The sequence below is a fragment of the Pavona decussata genome, unplaced genomic scaffold (genome assembly GCF_977016875.1).
Source record: "Pavona decussata unplaced genomic scaffold, jaPavDecu1.1 SCAFFOLD_442, whole genome shotgun sequence".
In the NCBI taxonomy this organism is placed as follows: Eukaryota; Metazoa; Cnidaria; class Anthozoa; order Scleractinia; family Agariciidae; genus Pavona; species Pavona decussata.
In genome coordinates this window covers 56,059-77,500 of record NW_028145796.1, presented here as the reverse complement: position 1 = coordinate 77,500, position 21,442 = coordinate 56,059, and the positions used below count along the sequence as shown (strand labels likewise).

At 36.4% G+C, this 21,442-nt stretch overlaps 2 protein-coding genes and 1 long non-coding RNA gene across 3 annotated transcripts in view; 2 read left to right on the top strand and 1 right to left on the bottom strand.

The window, feature by feature from the left end:
* Window positions 1-569, top strand: part of LOC146450543 (uncharacterized) — an 8,976-nt gene extending 8,407 nt beyond the window's left edge. The window contains exon 5 of the mRNA XM_085100305.1: window positions 1-569. This exon is cut by the window's left edge and continues 1,966 nt beyond it. The gene's annotated coding sequence lies outside the window, so the exon portion shown is untranslated.
* Window positions 570-8,550: 7,981 nt separating this feature from the next.
* LOC146450541 (uncharacterized) lies at window positions 8,551-21,442 on the top strand. The gene is made up of 9 exons (XM_085100304.1): window positions 8,551-9,028; window positions 11,141-11,344; window positions 13,824-13,981; window positions 14,480-14,597; window positions 15,128-15,199; window positions 19,501-19,584; window positions 19,894-20,003; window positions 20,304-20,419; window positions 20,628-21,442. Exons 1-9 carry the CDS (start codon window positions 8,731-8,733, stop codon window positions 20,743-20,745), a joined length of 1,278 nt encoding a protein of 425 aa, XP_084956430.1. The 5' UTR covers window positions 8,551-8,730; the 3' UTR covers window positions 20,746-21,442.
* LOC146450542 (uncharacterized) lies at window positions 16,182-18,390 on the bottom strand. The gene is made up of 2 exons (XR_014860277.1): window positions 17,851-18,390; window positions 16,182-16,818 (listed from the first exon to the last, which is right to left on the bottom strand). It is a non-coding gene; the product is annotated as an uncharacterized LOC146450542 (long non-coding RNA).

Sequence of the window (21,442 nt, the reverse complement as noted above, 5' to 3'; positions counted from 1 at the left end):
CTTCTACCTAACGAAAACATCACTTTTAACAGACTTCAAACACCATAGGGTACTTAAAAATGCCTTTCTACAGCTTTCGATCGGTTGATTTGGCTTGAGTAGTGATTACCCTGTAAACGTCGGTCAAAACCGAACGACGGGAATTGGAATTTATGTAACTCTTGACAAAGCATGCTCATACGCTGGGCCGACAACATAACCAAAAAAGTACAATAACTCTTATGGTCGACAAACGAATACACGGTCGTGCTCAGGACGGCAATATGCCCATATTCGATAAGAATTTTCCAGGTGTACGTCACGGTTGTGCACGCCATGAATACTCTAGAAATCTTTTGCTTTGGCGTGAAACGTATACAATCGCACGCATATCGCACATACTTTGAATTCAGTCCAAATTTTGCTTCCAAGAGAATGCTATACACCCCACCTTCTGTCATAAAATTCTTTTATTTAAGGGTTTGCCATCATACTCTAGGAGTACGACAAATGTGAGGTATATTTTAACGAAAATCCACGAACGATTATGAACGGAGCGTATTCCACCATATTCGATACGAATATTCCAGGTGTACATCACGTATTGTGTGCGTCTTGAATACTCTAGGTTTCTATTGCGTCACAATCACGTATTCGAGTCTGGAATACACTAGAATATTTTTGCTTTCACGCAGTGTTGTCGTCAGGCAAGGTATCGTTACCGAGTGAAAAATGTTCTCCGCTGACTGAAGAGACCTTAGGTGCATGGGGTACTCTGGTCAGGACTGTTGTATTATTTCAACAAAAAAAAAAAAAAAGAAAAAAGTTGCGAGATTAAAACTTATGTTTTAAGTATACCATGTGAAAGACAGCCGGTCTACGGCATACGAATGGGTTAATTTCCTTTCGCTCGACTTTGATTTCAATGAAAATTGGCTTTTGCGTTTTTCACACGTAAATATTTAAAGGGACAGTATCACGCTATTTTAGTAACACATTGAAAATCGAAAAGACGCTATTCTGGTGATAGCAGCCAAGATATAATGACCAAAATTTCAATTCAAGACTATCAGAATGCAAGAACTTGGACTATCCAGGGATTAAAAAAAAAAAAAAAAAAAAAAAAGAAAATGATGATTATTCTAGAAAGTGACGCAGGCATACTCGGAAAAAAGAAATCCGAGTGCTCCTATCAGGAGTCGAACCTAAGACCTTCCGATTACTAGTTCGGATGCTCTACCACTGAGCTACAGGAGACTCGTGGGAGCTAAGGCCATTAAACTAGGTTCATCGGACAAACATCCTGCATACTGCTAGGATTTAAATGTCGAATGTCGAACGTGGCTGAAATATACCATCACATTTCTTTCATATCCAGGGATATTTTCGCCGGCAGATGACCGAAATAAAAATGGGTTCAAATTTGAAAACGTCGGGCCGACGTTTTCAATTTTCGCTGTCGTAACGCTCTAAAACTCGGTTGTACTACAGAAGGATTCACGTGTTTCAGACATTTGTTCTAATTTTCGAAATTTTTCAAATTTAACCGATTTCGATAAGAATTTTAAGAACAAAATTGGAGGGATGTAGCTGTGACAGAAAGCGTCCAGTCGTGTTTTGAACTTTCCATACATTTGTCTGTATAGCGAACCAGCTGTGAACTGCTACTAAAAATAGTTCGCGGGAAAAAATACAGGGAAATGTATGGAAAGTTCAAAACACGACTGGACGCTTTCTGTCACAGCTACATCCCTCCAATTTTGTTCTTAAAATCCTTTTCCTAGTGCCAAAAGTTTCCAATTCATGAGTTTTTCAGAAGCGATGTTTTAGGAAAATTATTTGACATCGGATTTCCATACAAACACTGTTATTTCAAGCCTGTTTGCCTACCCGTCAAAATGGTGTCCAAAACCGTGATAAGGCCTATGAATTTCGCTTTCAATCATTTTGTCCTACGTGGCCTAAGCTCCAAATTTAACGCTTTAACCCTAAGCTCAAAAATGAGCCTTAAATAGCCACTTTTCACCCTTTAACCCATAATATCAAAAAACAAACTCTCCTAACTTGTCCCCATACATTTCTTATGAACGTGGTGTGGAGAAGGTATTGAGAGCGGCTTTCCACAAATATCGACCGAAATCAACTTTTGGTGGCACAAGTCAAAAAATCGATTTAGCTCATATTTTGCTCATAGGTAGGCCTTAGTAAGAAACGAAACGTGCTGCAGTTAGTTTTTCCAAATACGGCTTCCTTACGCGTATTAAAACAAGCGAAAAACGATTTTTAGTTCGGTTGAGTTCAAAATTCGCTTCTGGTCGGGCGGAATTTTCCTTAACTTTGACCGGCCGCGTATCAATCCACAGCCAGTCACGGATCATGAAATAACATCTATATCTTTTCTAGGTCTTCGTCTTCTGTTCTACAGAAAAAACATTCAAAACGTAGGTTACCAGTTTATGCCCAAAACAGATCTAGAACAACATGCTATAAATGCAAATTTTTCACAACCAAATTTTCGAACTGAAATACCGGCAATTTTACCCATGGGCGATAACTTAGATTATCATAAAATAACCTTCTATGGCTTCACTGTGTACTTATCAATCATGACATCAAAACAAAAGTTTGGGTAAATTATTTTAAGTGACCCGCAGGGCCTCGAATTTATCACCTACCCTGTCGAAAATCTGGCATTCGCATTGTAAACAATGGCGTGACATACCCGGCGAAAAAGCCAAAAGAGAATCAAAAACGTGCGTCAATTTGAGACACAAAGGTACGGAAACTAAGCTGATACCTAAATGAAAAATCAAACATAAGTTTTGGCCATCTTCTTCATCTATTCCTGCTCGATACAAGCATATTAGTGTGTCGACGACGAGGTTTTCAGCATTTCATGATCATTTCATGCACGTTTTTTAACAAGAATTTAGCATCGAATTCTTCATTAACCCACACTGGAGTTATTTCTGTACTTATACCTTCTGAGTAAAAGAACAATCCAGTTTACGAATTAATAAACATTTCCTTCTTTTTTTTTTTTTTAATAAACAACTCGCAAGCTACACTGTTGCGTGACAACCATGAACCAGAAGTGTCACCATAAAGATTTATATGTTTCCGCAATGTCTCAATGTATATTTCAATGGGGATACAGACGATTTTAAGGGGCTAGTTTTCGTAAGTAATGTCCGTTTGATTCCATACTTTCGCACGTGGAATAAATACCTCAGAAACGGGCACATCATCAGTTATATTCGAAGACCAACAAAGTAAAATCATTCGTGACTTAATATTGTTGACACAATATTTTGTTTTAGTTCTTTTTCGTTTCTCTCCAGAAACAAGTCCTTTCCTCTCTATCAGGTGTGGGACTTAATTAGCAAACGTACTGACCAAATTTGACGGCCGAAGTAGCAATAAGGACTTGCTACGGCTCCTACATTTTTGATATTTCTGTGTCTACCTTCCCTCCTATTTATCCAGGAATACCGTAAACTGCCGCGGCTTATAAGCCCTGGGGCCCGTTTCTCGAAAGCCCCGGTAACTTAACCGGGCCCGATAAGTGTCTTCGGTGATAAATGTTTCTCAACAGCTAAGCCCAAATCGTCATTGTCTTGATGTTTTCTGGCGTTGTAAACATGGCCCTCGTTCCCTACATCTTGAAAACCATAACTGAAATGACACACTCAGGACAGCAGAGGTACTATCTCGCTGGACCTTGTTCTGTCTCTGCGAGTAAACGAACATGGCCCACCAAATATCGACTTAAAAGAACAGCAAACTATCATGCTCGCCGTTTTGTTTACAGTTCCTGACTGTTTCTCTGGTGTAATAATAATTCAATTTATTCATAGGTCTGAAACTGCGACGTTCAATAATCTAATTAGTTAATTACGTTCATCCTCACACAAAGAATATTTCAGGATCAAAAAGCGCAGCAAAATAACATTATTAATAACACGAGTATTGACCACTATCTTGGTTTCATTAAATTTTCACGGTTTTTATTGTTATTACTTTTTCCCTTAAACGTTCAGATTTCTGTCGTTTTGTTGTTGTTGTTGTTGTCACGGTCGTCGTTGTGTGCGTGTGCTTTTTCACGTATATTTCACGCAAACGATGCAGTTCAACATAACAGTCGAAACTTTTAATCAGATTAATGTAGTTCAAATCTGCTGCGTTTAAACTATTTCTAGTTTAATTTATCCATGGCAGTGATAAAGAAAGAGGAAAAGAAATTTTCCAATTATTTGTTTTAACACAATAATATTCAGCCACAATAACGAATTGGACTCCGCATCAGAGCGAACGGATACTCTGGAATTTCCATCTATAAAAAGCAGCCGCAATATATATTGGTCAGTAACGCTACCGGACTTTCGATCCAAAGATTTTTCTACTGCAAATGAAAAATGCTTCCTTTTAAAAATGTCGCTTCATTTTTTTCTAATAGGAAAAACTATTTGTACCCGTGACAGTCTGTCACGCTATCTTTTTTGCGCTTCGATCGCCAAATCTCAAGAAAATGCTGATAAATCTGAAGCCTAGCGGGTCATTTATTTTCATTTACCCAGAGCTTTGTTTTTATATTATGATAAATAGGTATAAAGTGAAGCCATAGAAAGTCATTATAGGGAAATCTAAGTTATCGCCCATGGGTAAAATTGGCAATGTTTTAGTGCTAAAATGTGGTTGCTGAAAATTTGCATTTATAGCATGTTCTTCTAAACCTATTTCGGACGTAAAAGTAACTTAGGTTTTAAATGTTTTCCCGCGAAACAGAAGAGGAAGACCTAATAAAGCAATAAATGTCATTTGAAGGTTAGTAACGGTCTGCGGATCGATACGCGAGCCGTCGAAAGTTAAGGAAAATTCCATCCCGCCAAAAGCGGACTTTGAGCTCAATTGAGACAAAATCGTTTTTCGCATATTTACTCGAAAGGAAGCGGTATTTTGAAAAACTAACTACAGCTCAGTTTGTTTCTCATTAGCGACTACCTATGAGAAAAATATGAACGAAATCGATTTTTTGACTCGTGCCACCACTTGGTCGATATTTGTGGAAAGCCGCTCTTAAAATAAAAAGTCACTTTTTTAAAAATAGCAGAATTGTTACCTTTAAAGACTTGGGAATACTGTCTTGAAATAATCTTACTCGATTTCCAGCATTAAAGCAGCGAGATTTAAGAAATCTAATCAGCAGTATGCAACTTCAGTTTTCCATAAAAGCGGTCTTCCAAAACTTCGTTATATGAGTTTTAGCACGTACGCATGCTCAAACCTCAAAACGTACCACATGGAATACACCTGTTCACAGCTATATGTGCATGAATGACAGTGCAATTCAGTCAGATATTGAGTAGCTGGTTGCGAAAGGGGCTGCCTCATATGGCTTAGGGGTCAGCAGTTCCCCTCCCTCCCTGTCTTGTCGTCAGGCAAGGTATCGTTACCGAGTGAAAAATGTTCTCCGCTGACTGAAGAGACCTTAGGTGCATGGGGTACTCTGGTCAGGACTGTTGTATTATTTCAACAAAAAAAAAAAAAAGAAAAAAGTTGCGAGATTAAAACTTATGTTTTAAGTATACCATGTGAAAGACAGCCGGTCTACGGCATACGAATGGGTTAATTTCCTTTCGCTCGACTTTGATTTCAATGAAAATTGGCTTTTGCGTTTTTCACACGTAAATATTTAAAGGGACAGTATCACGCTATTTTAGTAACACATTGAAAATCGAAAAGACGCTATTCTGGTGATAGCAGCCAAGATATAATGACCAAAATTTCAATTCAAGACTATCAGAATGCAAGAACTTGGACTATCCAGGGATTAAAAAAAAAAAAAAAAAAAAAAAGAAAATGATGATTATTCTAGAAAGTGACGCAGGCATACTCGGAAAAAAGAAATCCGAGTGCTCCTATCAGGAGTCGAACCTAAGACCTTCCGATTACTAGTTCGGATGCTCTACCACTGAGCTACAGGAGACTCGTGGGAGCTAAGGCCATTAAACTAGGTTCATCGGACAAACATCCTGCATACTGCTAGGATTTAAATGTCGAATGTCGAACGTGGCTGAAATATACCATCACATTTCTTTCATATCCAGGGATATTTTCGCCGGCAGATGACCGAAATAAAAATGGGTTCAAATTTGAAAACGTCGGGCCGACGTTTTCAATTTTCGCTGTCGTAACGCTCTAAAACTCGGTTGTACTACAGAAGGATTCACGTGTTTCAGACATTTGTTCTAATTTTCGAAATTTTTCAAATTTAACCGATTTCGATAAGAATTTTAAGAACAAAATTGGAGGGATGTAGCTGTGACAGAAAGCGTCCAGTCGTGTTTTGAACTTTCCATACATTTGTCTGTATAGCGAACCAGCTGTGAACTGCTACTAAAAATAGTTCGCGGGAAAAAATACAGGGAAATGTATGGAAAGTTCAAAACACGACTGGACGCTTTCTGTCACAGCTACATCCCTCCAATTTTGTTCTTAAAATCCTTTTCCTAGTGCCAAAAGTTTCCAATTCATGAATTTTTCAGAAGCGATGTTTTAGGAAAATTATTTGACATCGGATTTCCATACAAACACTGTTATTTCAAGCCTGTTTGCCTACCCGTCAAAATGGTGTCCAAAACCGTGATAAGGCCTATGAATTTCGCTTTCAATCATTTTGTCCTACGTGGCCTAAGCTCCAAATTTAACGCTTTAACCCTAAGCTCAAAAATGAGCCTTAAATAGCCACTTTTCACCCTTTAACCCATAATATCAAAAAACAAACTCTCCTAACTTGTCCCCATACATTTCTTATGAACGTGGTGTGGAGAAGGTATTGAGAGCGGCTTTCCACAAATATCGACCGAAATCAACTTTTGGTGGCACAAGTCAAAAAATCGATTTAGCTCATATTTTGCTCATAGGTAGGCCTTAGTAAGAAACGAAACGTGCTGCAGTTAGTTTTTCCAAATACGGCTTCCTTACGCGTATTAAAACAAGCGAAAAACGATTTTTAGTTCGGTTGAGTTCAAAATTCGCTTCTGGTCGGGCGGAATTTTCCTTAACTTTGACCGGCCGCGTATCAATCCACAGCCAGTCACGGATCGTGAAATAACATCTATATCTTTTCTAGGTCTTCGTCTTCTGTTCTACAGAAAAAAACATTCAAAACGTAGGTTACCAGTTTATGCCCAAAACAGATCTAGAACAACATGCTATAAATGCAAATTTTTCACAACCAAATTTTCGAACTGAAATACCGGCAATTTTACCCATGGGCGATAACTTAGATTATCATAAAATAACCTTCTATGGCTTCACTGTGTACTTATCAATCATGACATCAAAACAAAAGTTTGGGTAAATTATTTTAAGTGACCCGCAGGGCCTCGAATTTATCACCTACCCTGTCGAAAATCTGGCATTCGCATTGTAAACAATGGCGTGACATACCCGGCGAAAAAGCCAAAAGAGAATCAAAAACGTGCGTCAATTTGAGACACAAAGGTACGGAAACTAAGCTGATACCTAAATGAAAAATCAAACATAAGTTTTGGCCATCTTCTTCATCTATTCCTGCTCGATACAAGCATATTAGTGTGTCGACGACGAGGTTTTCAGTATTTCATGATCATTTCATGCACGTTTTTTAACAAGAATTTAGCATCGAATTCTTCATTAACCCACACTGGAGTTATTTCTGTACTTATACCTTCTGAGTAAAAGAACAATCCAGTTTACGAATTAATAAACATTTCCTTCTTTTTTTTTTTTTTAATAAACAACTCGCAAGCTACACTGTTGCGTGACAACCATGAACCAGAAGTGTCACCATAAAGATTTATATGTTTCCGCAATGTCTCAATGTATATTTCAATGGGGATACAGACGATTTTAAGGGGCTAGTTTTCGTAAGTAATGTCCGTTTGATTCCATACTTTCGCACGTGGAATAAATACCTCAGAAACGGGCACATCATCAGTTATATTCGAAGACCAACAAAGTAAAATCATTCGTGACTTAATATTGTTGACACAATATTTTGTTTTAGTTCTTTTTCGTTTCTCTCCAGAAACAAGTCCTTTCCTCTCTATCAGGTGTGGGACTTAATTAGCAAACGTACTGACCAAATTTGACGGCCGAAGTAGCAATAAGGACATGCTACGGCTCCTACATTTTTGATATTTCTGTGTCTACCTTCCCTCCTATTTATCCAGGAATACCGTAAACTGCCGCGGCTTATAAGCCCTGGGGCCCGTTTCTCGAAAGACCCGGTAACTTAACCGGGCCCGATAAGTGTCTTCGGTGATAAATGTTTCTCAACAGCTAAGCCCAAATCGTCATTGTCTTGATGTTTTCTGGCGTTGTAAACATGGCCCTCGTTCCCTACATCTTGAAAACCATAACTGAAATGACACACTCAGGACAGCAGAGGTACTATCTCGCTGGACCTTGTTCTGTCTCTGCGAGTAAACGAACATGGTCCACCAAATATCGACTTAAAAGAACAGCAAACTATCATGCTCGCCGTTTTGTTTACAGTTCCTGACTGTTTCTCTGGTGTAATAATAATGGGCGTTTATTCCTTTGGTAGGAATCTGCAGGAAAGCAAGCGGGGGGTTGTAGGAATCCTGCAAGAATGAACCAATCAAATTTCTATACTCTTGACACATGCGCCAATCGATAATCTCACGATGCATTCTCACGTTGCATTAGTTCCGTGCGACAAGCTCGCAGGGTTACAAGCTCAACATGCCGCCTACGCGTACGAGCAGAAAAAACTACAAGGGTCGTAGTCCCAACGTACTACGGTACATTCAGAGCTGTGGCAACGAGGAGGATATAGGGAGCTTGCTTGCTTCAAATCTTGCTGCGGGCGCACGGCTTGCAGCAGAAAACGAAACACAGGCCCATGACGAAAAAACGAGTCGGACCTACGAGCTCCGGCTCATGGCGTTAGAGAAGTTTGCAGAAAGTAATGGCGATGGTGCCGTGTTGTTTGGCCCCAACAAAAGACCTTTTTTGGCGGCAACAATCCAGACTTATATGCGTAAGTTGGTATTCAATTTAAGCTTGTGTTATTTATTGCAGCTTGTAAGATAGTGAGAATTTTTCTCAAGCCAAGCCATACAGCTTGACGCTGTATGGTGTGTGTGAAATCTCGCCTGCCTGTGTAAAGGAAGTGTAGCGAGATAACCCCGAAAAATCTTGAAACATAGTTTTCCAAATGGAGACATCATTTTAAGTTTTGTGCACAGAATCTACTGAATTAACCTACGTTATATTTCGTCAATTATTGTTGTATACTGTCCTTGATCTGTAAACTAGCTCGACCGTCCGAGGTGCGGACCGCAGAAACAAACGATTTCGGCCGCGTTAAAGGCTTAAGCTGTAGCTTTTAAAAGCCTGGATGATTTGGCTTTATGCATTGAATCGCCCATTCATTAATGTTCCACTGCATGATTCAGCAGATTTTCACAAGTTCAACAGCAGATTTTCACACGTTCGTGTCAACAAATCGTTGGCATTTTTAAATGCTTATATGCATCAACCGATGGCCATGCATGCAGAGTTTTGTAGAAAGTTTGTATGGTGTTTGTCACATATAAAATTGTCGTAAACTTGTATTTTAAATCACTTTAATTGAAGATATATTTTGCTGTAATCTTTTAGTTATGTCTTTGTTTATGTAAAGCCCTGGGTAAATAATCAAACTTAGGAGGCAACAATTTTACAAAACACAAGACAAATTGCAGCGAGTCCACAGAACGATTTTTGCGCATTATCGCTGAAATTTCGACGTTAAGTGGGTGCATTTGGTTGCTTTTAACCGGCCATGTGCGCTTGTTGGTTGAGGTGGCTAAACGATCAAAAATTTTTTTAAAATGAGAATGAACTGAACGTGGAAAACCATTTCAAGGCAAAGTTGGGTCAAAGCTGCTAAACGCTCAAACATGCCCTTTTTTTTTTATTTCCGTCACGATGGATGAAATGTTTAATCGTTTGGCCGGGGCTTAAGCGTTATAAAATTAAGTACTCATGGGATTGAGCGCTGCTCAGATATCTGAGTGTTTACCCTGAAAGTGTGAGTCTTTCTGGTGGTACGTGTAAGTTACGGATAACAATACCGTGGGTGAAAAAAAGTGCGCTATATACTATAATTCTTAGACAGTGATTTTGTCCAATGTAAACATGATCGGTCTTAAAGTACTGTCATTCGGAGAGGAGTTTCAAAGTCAATGATTATAATGACTTTCCAACCTTGTGTGGACAGTCAGTCATGCATGATAAATGACTTTGCCATTCTTGAAGTCACATCTTTCTGCTCACAGACTTTAAATTGTTTGTTATTGTCAAAATTGAATTTCATTATTTTCTTCAAAATTTGGAATTGGCTATATCCATAATTTATGAGCTTGCTTCCATTAATTTTTGAGGATTGTGTGTCATAAAACTTTTGCCTTACTGCCTTGAATAATTACAGATTGTACCAGGCTACATGGTGGCGTCTGAACAATCAAAATTCTATTGAGGTTGCTTGAAGAATTCAGGCTCCTAGAGAGACGCATGAAGTTCTCCTAAGAGCCTGGAACAGGCTAAATTGGTCTGGCCAAGACTTCAATAGATTAGTTGACCCTCGAAAAACATTCCCTATTTTGGGGCAACTTTACAACACTTAAAACACTTTAAAATTTCTATGATTATATTTCTCCCTCTAATACATTTAATTGCCCATTTTCAAAGGAGATGAAAGTAACTATGGGAAACACAGCCATTTTTTAAACAACATCAAGACGGTTTAAATAAAACTAATTAAGCCTGATTGCTACTTGTGAAGCATAAGTAACATGCATGTGCAGTGTCATTTAACTTTTTTTCTATGTCAGTTATTTTTTATTTTAAATTGGTAAATGCTTGTTCAGTTTATACTTAAGTAACTTTCAAACATGAGGTGTTGTTGAGTTGTTAAAATGTTATATCCTGCCACTAGTTTACAAGCACCTGTGATTATAAAAATTTTACACTGGTTCCCTCGTGATTGTATTTATGCTAACTGGCACATTTTTTTTTGTTTTATTTTAGGGGGGATCGGGCTTCACTTGAGTTTTTTATTAGTACTGGCAAAAAATTAAAAGACAAAACTATAAAACTTTCTTTTCAGAGATGCTGAGTGAGACAAAAGGCAAGAGGCTGGGAACACTCCGCTGCCGTGGCCTTAAGCCTCCAGTAGTTAGAGGCCATGCTGCGGCCTTTAACTACTGGTTGAATGCATTTGGACACACAGGACCGTATGCCCAATCTGTTGAAGTTTTAGCAGATGGGTCCCAAAAAGTTGTGGCCAAAGGCAATCCTATGAATTCACCAGGTAAATGAAGTCTTGGTGGTTATGTTGCTTTGTTTATTTATTATATATGCCTACTTTAATCGGTTTACACATATGGCCAGGTAATGCACATGCTCATAATGCACATGCATGCTTTTTTTACTTCTTCGGACACAGAATCAAGGCTTAGTCTTTGTCTTGATTGTCTTTGACACTATGCATGCTTTATTTGTTAAAACTAACCTAATGGCTATTCAATTTCTGCCATTGTGCTCTTGTGTCGTAACAATACAACTTGACAAAAATTATTATGTTCTCTGATCACTTTTTGCTAGCTTCTATGCATATCTTCTTGCTCTTGCAGTCTTACTTTAAGTATGTGTGAGTAGTAGCTGACTTTGCATCATTTTTACTTTAAATTTGTTTTTGTATTTTTATCAAAAGTTGAGATTTCCCTTACAAAAAACGTGCTTATTTTATATCCATTTTATATGTATTTTTAAGCTTTTTTTTATATTCTCTCTATTTTCAAGACTATTTTAAAGTTATTTATTTTTTGCCTATTTTAAACCTTAATTATTTTGAAACAAAAAACAGTCAAAAAATAGTCCAACCAGCAAGTCATAACTACCTAAAAGATAGCTTGAAAATAGCTTTAAATTAGAGAAAAATGTGTATGCGATTTGAAATGTTAAAAATGTTATAGCCAGCGGGATTCAAAGCTCTTGCATGAAATCAAGGCAAGTGGTCACTAATCAAAATCACACAGCATCAAGAAAGATTTAAAAGCGACATGAATAGTATGCATTCTGCTTACGTCAAATGAAATAACACATAGGAGTCTGACAGTCATAAATGACTTGGCTTATATTTATCAGGATTTGGTGACTTGACTCTGAAGCTGCAGTCTTGAGTATTGGCCTTCACAATCTGTAGTAAAACAGAAAATTGTGCACTTTAAGTGAGTTCATCATATTGATTAGGGCTGTCAGTATGATTTTTGACACATATTGCAGTGAGCTTCTTCCCCGTAACAATCATGAGTGAATTAAAAATATGAGGGTATACATTTAACTCGTGGTGCTACAAAAGTATAGTGTATTATAGTGCATGTCTAAAATAATAAGCTTATGTACTCCATGGAGTTGATCATGTAACTTGAATGAAAATCAAGTTTAGAGGAACATGTTTGCCTTAACAATCTAGAATTTGGAGACATAAAATTCAAGAAGCACATCTACTCAAGCAGACTATATATATCTATAGAATCACACATTTTCTTGCAGTTTCTCATCAAAATTATTAATAAATCAAAGCATACCTCTTTCTTAAAGTAGTTATCCATTATATGTGCTGCTTAAAGCCATCATTTATAGCTTAATAGAAGTAAAAAACCAGGGGAAAGATGCCTGTAAACTTGAATCCCGCCTAAAATCTAAACTTATAAACAGTTTTCTGCGAGCCTGCAGTGGCATGATTGCTGACCAAAATAGCTTTGTTCATGCCCAGTCTTCCCTGTCTTACTAAAATCCAAGATGGCTGCCATTGTTGCTGTGACTCCATTGTACTTGAACCAATTACGATTGAAAGCATTGCTGATCTTTTTGTCATTAAATGAGCTCAAGATTCATTGAAGGAGGTTTGAAAGTAATAGTATTTTCACAAATGCATTTCAGTGTCTTAATTTGTACCTTTATGTATGTATGGTTTAGAAAACTAACATAACAAAGAAGCTGTGAATTATGAATTCCAGTGTTCAGTGAAGTTCTGGTTTGTGACATTGTTAGCCAAGTTTGAATTGCCGAATAAAATAGGAATAAAATATGATAGGTTAACCATGCATATGAAAAAAAAAACAATTAAAAATTATAGACTATAATTTTATACATATTTTGTAATGGAATAGAATCTACCTCCAAAATAGGTGTAAAATAGTAGTTTAAATTTATTTTGCCATTTGTTCAAGGTTGTCATGGATAAAACAGGATAATGATAGCCTATTTTCTTCATATTCTCCAAAGGAACAGGCCATAGTCAACCTTTTTATGCAGAAAAATAGAAATAAAACAGTCTAATTTATTACTATTTTACTGAGCAAATTGAAATAGGATGTAAATAGCCTGTTGTATAAGCTATTTTTCAGCTGGTTGTGAAAATATAGAAAAAAATACCCCACCTTGTTTAATCTTGCTTTAAACTTTAAAATAGGTTTAAAATAAAAGTAAAACTCGAATAAAATGGATGCTCTATTTTCCTTGTCAGGTAAAATATAGAAATAAAATATAATTTAGTGTGAATAGAAAAGTATAAAAATAGATGAGATAGGATTAAAATAGGACTGTTTTTGCAAGGGATAATGCTATTTTTTGTCAACTAAGAATATAATGACAGTGGATTCTTTATTGCGTTTATTGTAGTTTCTTCTTTCTTTTAATCTTTCTCTTTTGTCTTTGTTACCAATCAACAGCTTATCACTAACAACACCTATTATATAACTCATCATTGTCTGCACGTTCTTTAGCTGTGAAACAGACCATAAAGCAGCTTGTGAGGAGATCATCTCGCCCTACAAGGAAAGACACACGTCAGGGGAGGGTGGCGTATGAGCCTAAAAAGGCCCCTCCATTCACTCTCCATCAATTGACAAGAATGCGTCAGTACTGTTTGAAGACAGTAGAGGTATTTATGTCTTCTTTTACAATTATGCATCAGAATACAACAATCGTGACCAGATATTAGAATAAATGGTAGAAATAGCTTTCCTCGTGTTGACACAGCTATAAAATACAGTACTCAAGGCTATACAACTACAGTTGACTCCCGATAACTTGAACCTTCAAGGGCAATTGAAAAAGGTTCGAGTTATCAGGAGTTCGAGTTATCGAGGGTAAAATTATATAGAAAATGACCTGAAAGGAAAGGAAAATTGGTTCGATTTAGCATGAAGTTTGAGTTAGCAAGGGTTTGAGTTATCGGGAGTCGACTGTATTGTATAAATGACAGAAGTCAATTTATTTCTTATGTCGTGTATGGCTTGTTTTATCAGTATTAATTTAAACCAATGATCTGTTAATACTATATTGTTATTGTTGTTAGGTTATGTACTGTATGGACAATTTAGCCACTCTTCCATTTCACTATAATATTGTAATTCTTGTTGCCATTTGTTCTGACTAGGGTATGCGAGGGTTATGGCTATGGACAGTCACCCTGTTTTCATTTGCCCTTTTCCTCCGAGGGGAGGAGCCACTGCGCCTCAAACTGCGACATTTAAAACTTCCTCCGAACTATGCAGGTTTGTACAGTTTTTTGAAAATTCAAACTATATTTAGAATGATAGTCAGGTTAATGAAAATTTCAACCTTGCCTCAACCCTAAAAGTAAGCACTTTTAGGGTTGAAAACACTGGAAACGTGTAAGACAAAATTAGAAGTAAGCACTTCAATAAGAATCGAAAACACTGAGAGAAGATGGAGATTTATACAAGACAAAGGGGAAAATCCACTGGTCATCAGATGTGCATTTAAGGTTTAACACTCCTCTAACAAAGAGGTAAATTGGAGTGTAATAATGCTCTCCATCACGTCACATTGGTAGACACACCAATAGGCCGATAGTAATGTGGTGTACATGTGACATGAAAGCCATTCATAGTTAGCACACAAACAATTAGTGCACATATCCTTAAGTGATGATGCAAGATTTTAACTAAAAGAAAAAAAAATGCACAACGTTCTTACTTTTTCAGAAAATAAACTCATGCTAAAAAACAAACTTTAAATATTTTATTTTATTTAAATATTCTTGTTATATTGTTATATTCAGCTGATTCTGGTAGAATGCCACAAAGAATCGAGGTGAAAATACCATGGTCGAAGGCAGACAAAAAGGCAAAAGGTGACTTGTTATGCTACAGTTAAAAAAGACAGTTAACTAGCTGCCAGTCAATTTACCCTGTGCCAGTCCATATATGAAACCCCACCTGATTTATTTGGAAGGACATCTTTAACACATTTACTTGTGGGCAGCATTGTTTAAGGTTACCGTATACCTGAAGAGGCGTCTTGTGTCCAAGCGATGTAGCGCATCCAGTTTATTGATATTAATTGTAGATACCCTAACCTACATATGAAATTAAAGCTTCTAGGTTAAACTAGCTATAGCTAAGGTAACCTTAAAAACTGTCAAGTTTGCTTGATGGAAATTTGATCAAAGTGATGGGTGCTTACCATTTGTCAGAAAAATCTGGATGGAATGACCGTTGAATGATGGGAAACGATTTTCCGAATTTATCAACTAACTGTATGAGATTTCCCAGGTGGAAATCTTATTAAGATCTTATTAAGATTCTTATTAAGTTTCTTAACAAGATCTTATCTTACTTCTTAGTTAAGATTCTTACAAGATTCTTACAAGATCTTGTAAGATTCTTACAAGATTCTTACAAGATTCTTGTAAGATTCTTACAAGATCTTGGTATGATTATGTGGTGTACAGTAAGATCTTACAAGATCTTAGTAAAATCTGATAAGAATCTCAGTAAGGAACTTGCAGTTGATAGTCAAGATCTTACAAGACCTTGTAAGATTCTTACAGGTTTCTTACAAGATCTTGGTAAGATTCTTATTAAGTTTCTTAACAAGATCTTATCTTAGTTAAGATTCTTACAAGATTCTTACAAGATCTTGTAAGATTCTTACAAGATTCTTACAAGATTCTTGTAAGATTCTTACAAGATCTTGGTAAGATTACAGTAAGATCTTACAAGATCTTAGCAAAATCTGATAAGAATCTTAGTAAGGAACTTAAAGTCGATAGTCAAGATATAATAATCAATCTCAAGCTTAAGACATCATAAGAGGTATTATAGGACACAAAATCAAGATTTGACAAACAGTTTATTAGAAGGTCTCACACCATAAAATTGTGAAATTACTATAACAAAGACTTCAAAAAACCGTTTATATGATCTATAGAAAACCTGTTATTTCATTTAATGATAATTTTTTGTCCCCTTTATTTACAAATCATGCAATAAACTGAACTGGAAACTGAGTTTTACTCAAAAATTAATAAGTGAACCTATTAAACTCAATTTGGTTTGATTGTGTCCCAGAAAATTTACACAGAGATCAAAGAGGCAGAGTCATTAAGGTACCACAATTTTGGGTCAAAATTCACTACCTTTAAAATACAAGCACTTCGTTGATTTTTGACTTCAAGAAATAAAGTGAATCTTGCATAAAAAAAATGAGCTAAAATAAGTAAATTAACATTAAAAAATAAAAATAAACCCTTTTTTTTTCTCACAAGGTCTGCATTTAACTCACAGATGCTCACTCAGTTCAACTGGCTCTAAACATGCACTTTCATAATTTGTTGGCTCAGAAAAATACCACGGATGCTTTCACTTTGCAAGTGTTGCTTGCCAGCTCCAACTTATAAAATTAATAAAATATTGAAAAATTAATCTTCTCCCACATTTCATTCAGCTGCACCTCCAGGGCTAGAGGGACCTGTACAGGAAAATAAGACAGTCATGTTAACTTATGCCTTGACCAGAGTACACAGTGTTTTGTAGTAGCACATGCAGACAACTCAGCACTGGCTGCCTTGTTCATAGGAAACCCAAGTCTAAATTTACATGTGGCTTTGATGTAAAAAGAAAATTCCATGCTCAAATACAAAAAGATTATTATAATGATTATTTCATTGTTAACTGTACAGATGTATGTCTGGGCAGTGCAACTTACATTGTAGTTGTGCGTGCAGTGAAATAGGTCACTCTTTAAAAGAAAACATCATTGCATTGATCAAAAGGATTGTTACTTAGTGTTCCCTTTATTTTGCTTGCTATTTTCAACTCATGAACTATGGTATCAAGTACTGATCAAATACTGTCATTATGCAAGTTACAAAATTTTATTTAGTATTATAGTTCCTGAGTAGAAGTAGCAGAAGTCACGATTTACAACAAAATTAAATCAGTCAAAATAGACTCCAACAGTCATAAATATAAGTGACTTTATTGAGCAGGATTTGGTGACTTGACTCTGAAGTTGCAGTGTTGAGTCTCGACCTGGACATTACAAAATGGAGTTGAAAATCTACAGTAAAACCGAAAATTGTGCACTTTAAGTCAGTTTTTCTGAGTGATCACAGTGACTGGCTAGGCTGTCATTAACTTTTTAGACAATGTTGCAGTGAGCTTTTCACCCGTAACAATCTCGTTAGTTCCTGATCTGAGTAAAATGAGCCATACACTCCACGAAGATCATAAACTGATCTTCACGCCAAATCAAGATCGATCACTCACGTTTTCAGCTTATACCAAGACTGTCATGATATTAACCTGGCTACAAATTACTCCATAAAAAAGTTTTCAAAGGCTTTGTATAAAAACTAAATGGGGAATGACCACCTCAACAATCTTCAAGAAGCACATATTCATGCTCGTTGTCTGCATGGATCCATGTTGTCTGCAATTTGCGTGGATGATCACACATTTTCATGCAGTCTTTCACAAAATGATTGGTGTCGAAACTTACCTCTTTGTAAAAAACGATTGTCCACAGTTTGCTGCTTGAAGCCATCATTTTTTAGCTTTAACAGAGGTAAAATCCAGAGGAAATGTGTGCTGAAAACTTGTATCCCGCCTAAAATCTAACATGAAACGGTCTTTCTCCGAGCCTGCAGTGGCATATCTGCTGACCAAAATGGTGCCCAGTCTTCCCAGTCTGAATGAAATCCAAGATGGCTGCCGGTGTTGCCTGTGTTGCTGTGATTCAGTGTGATTCTGGCCCACGTTTATCCACGTTTTCTTGCCCATTTTAAAAGCTAGTGTTGTACATGAAAATCGTAGGAATTATGATTCAAAGCACTGTTGTTCTTTTTGGCATTAAATGGAGTTTAGATTCATCAAAGAAGGTTTGTAGTATTAGTGTTTTCACAAATGCGTTTCAGTGTTGGACGGTGCATTAATTTTTTTTTTTATGCGAATACAATCTGTAAACTGCAAACTGTAAGTCTTGACAGTCATATCTTTTAAGCCTTTTTTGGAAACACACATGTCTACATAGCGTTTATCAACTTAGGACACTGAAGAAAGAGATTATCACAGAGAATCTTGCTGGCATTTATTCGTACATGTAGATCCTGTGAAGATTCTTGTAGGATATTATGAGGTCTTAATAAAGAATTGAGATAACAGAAGGTTTTTTTTTAAACTAGATCTTCATAAAAACTGGTTTTGAAAGATCTTTTTCTTAATTACCGGTATTCGTGCTAAGATCTTACCAAGATAATTGTAAGGTAGTAAGATCTTCTCAGAATGGTTGTAAGATTTTGGTACAAATTTTGATTAAGATCTTGTTAAGAAAACATTAAGAAATAGGTAAGATCTTATCAAAATCTGTTTAAGATCTTATTTTTAACTCATAGTAAGATCTTAACAAGATTCTTGTAAGTTAATTCTTAAGATCTTAACAAGAATTCTTATTAGATCTTGTCACAAATTTTGATAAGATCTGAATAAGAAAATATTAAAAAATGGATAAGATCTTATTAAAATTTTTTAAGATCTTATTGATTGTTAGGTTGAGGATTTTTTCAAGATTCTTAGAAGTATCTTACAAGAATTTAGTAAGATCTTGTAAGAACTTTTAAGATCTTAAAATGCTGAAGATTGTATAGTTTGTATTAAGATTTTGTTAAGAAGTGTCGTAAGATCTTATTAAGATCTGAAATCTCAACAAATCTTAACAATATCTTATTAAGATCTTAGTGTTATTTTCATTCTTACAAGATTCTTACAAGATCTTGCAAGATCTTACAAGATCTTAATAAGATTTCCACCTGGGTTGCGCCACAATTTACTGCCAGGTGTTCCATCCTGAGCACTCGCTGAGAAACGACCTGGAAACAGAATGATTCACGTAAATGGTAAGCAAATTTCCGAAATTCTGTCCCAAACGGAAAAAAGGACTACCTCTGGAGGTTGTCCACAATTAGTTTTTGAAAAGATTTTCCAGAAAATTACCGGAAGGTTCCATTTTAATTCAAACCAAAATTTCCATTTTTTTTTTCTGACAAATGGTAAACACCCGATATTTTAATTCACTTTAAGCACAACCACAAAAATATACATGTGTTTTTCGTAAGTAAACCCATATCTTATTTTTACCGTAATCTATTTTCAGGTGTGACACTTTCTCTTTGGGCCAACACTTTAAACCATGAGCTATGCCCAGTTTCTGCCCTTTTAGTGTGGTTGCTAATAACAGGTTTGTTGAATTTATGTGTTTGTTACAGTTTTTTAAAACAGGTTTCTAATTTATGATAATTCCTGTACGGGCTAACCTGTATTAAAAGGATTTTGTATATAGATCGATCAATAGTCTAATATAGTGAGTAAACCAATAAGGAAATTAGCTGGCAGACTTCTTCTATTACAGTGTAATAGCTAGTATATTGTCATGATGAAATGTACTACCATAAATGTTAAGAGTGCCTGCCCCCCACCCCTTCCACCCCAAAAATTCCATATTAGGCTTAGTAATTAAGCAATAATGTTTTTGTTCTTTTATGTACAGGAATTAAAAAAGGTCAAAATTATATATTTCCCCGAGTTGCCAAGAACAACAGAGCAGTTCTCCCTAACTGTGCTCGTGGTGTTACATCATACCGGAAAACTTTTTTAGAGGTATGTGTCTTATTTTTGTTCTTAATCGTTAAAACAGACTTCAATGATGACTGAGTTTAGAGAGGGTGGTGCAATTAAATTAAAAAGAATTTTGTGCCAAGTGAATGAATAAAAATGACAGCTGCATGTAAAAGAAGAATGGGAGTAGGATGTAAGTTCTTAGAAGCTGAAGGGATAGGTGATGTACATTGGGATGCAACCTATGGCACCAAATTTATTTTCTCTGGGACAGTGTACTTGCAGTAATTGTTCTGGATATCATTATTTTATTGATGGCAGCATACTTTTATATTGTTTCAGATGTCAAAGACTCTTTTTGGCAAAGAGTACACCACACACAGCATTAGACGGTCTGCAGCCCGATGGGCCGCAAGGTGTGGGGCCAATGACAGCTCAATCAAAAGGGCAGGCAGATGGTATGTGAGATGATGTAGATTTTAACATCCTTATGATGTCATTTGTGCATCTATACTCTAATTACAAAATTCTCAAGACCAATCAAAATGCTAGGATTACACCTGCCATAGTATAACTGACTGATAGCTACTTTGCTTTACTCTAGTTTTGCCTTTTATAGCTGAAATCAGTGAAATTGACTTTATTGTGTTCCATTTTATCTTTCAGGAAGTCCAACAGTTTTGAACTGTATACACAAGACGCAAGAGCGGAGATGATAAAAGAGCACCACGATGGACAACCGGTGTCAGACCACAAAATGTGGATGTTCAAACCCCTGAGATAATCGTAATAATGTAAAATTAAATTGGTGGGATACATGATGTACAAGTTGCAAACAATGATAGCTATAAAAGGTCTATTTTGATTGTAACAGACAGCATAGAAAACTATAGTTAAAACCAGTATCACAGAGGCAAACATGAACATCCACATTTTGTAAACATATATAGTTCAAATTCTGACTCGAGGGTGAATAAGTTTTAAGGCTAATACACACAGAAATGAAGCAGAATAGCCCACTTTGAAAATGAGTGATGGCCTGGGTCGAGAGTAACTGCCCAAGTGATTGTGGGATTGTTTGGGGGGACGCAAAAATGCGAAGATAATAGCCAACGTCCCCCCAAACCTTCCCACAATCGCTTGGGCAGCTACTCTCGACCCAGGCCATCACTCTTTTTCAAAGTGGGCTATCTGTGTACATTCTCAAGTTGTTTTAAAATAAACAGAAGAGGGAAATTATGTGGCATGTAACAATGAATAATTCCTGATCAAACAAAACAAGTTAATTGCCTTTGAATAGCCTCACTCACAGAATAGTCCTTTTTGGTCTATTTACACCGCAGTTTGAGAAAGTATTAAAACAGGATTTGTACAAATGATAACTTTTACTGCACCTTTAAATACACATATGAACTCTGAAGTTCAAACACCAAGTTACAATAGGCCATTTTACAGTTGTATTTTTTAGTAACTGGCCTAAT

Excerpts from the sequence above, each read along its gene's own strand:
- LOC146450541 (XM_085100304.1), top strand. The coding sequence starts at position 8,731 with ATGCCGCCTACGCGTACGAGCAGAAAAAACTACAAGGGTCGTAGTCCC. Across the intron at positions 9,029-11,140 it reads AACAATCCAGACTTATATGC|AGATGCTGAGTGAGACAAAA; the intron begins GTAAGTTGGTAT and ends CTTTCTTTTCAG. Across the intron at positions 15,200-19,500 it reads GGCAGACAAAAAGGCAAAAG|GTGTGACACTTTCTCTTTGG; the intron begins GTGACTTGTTAT and ends ATCTATTTTCAG.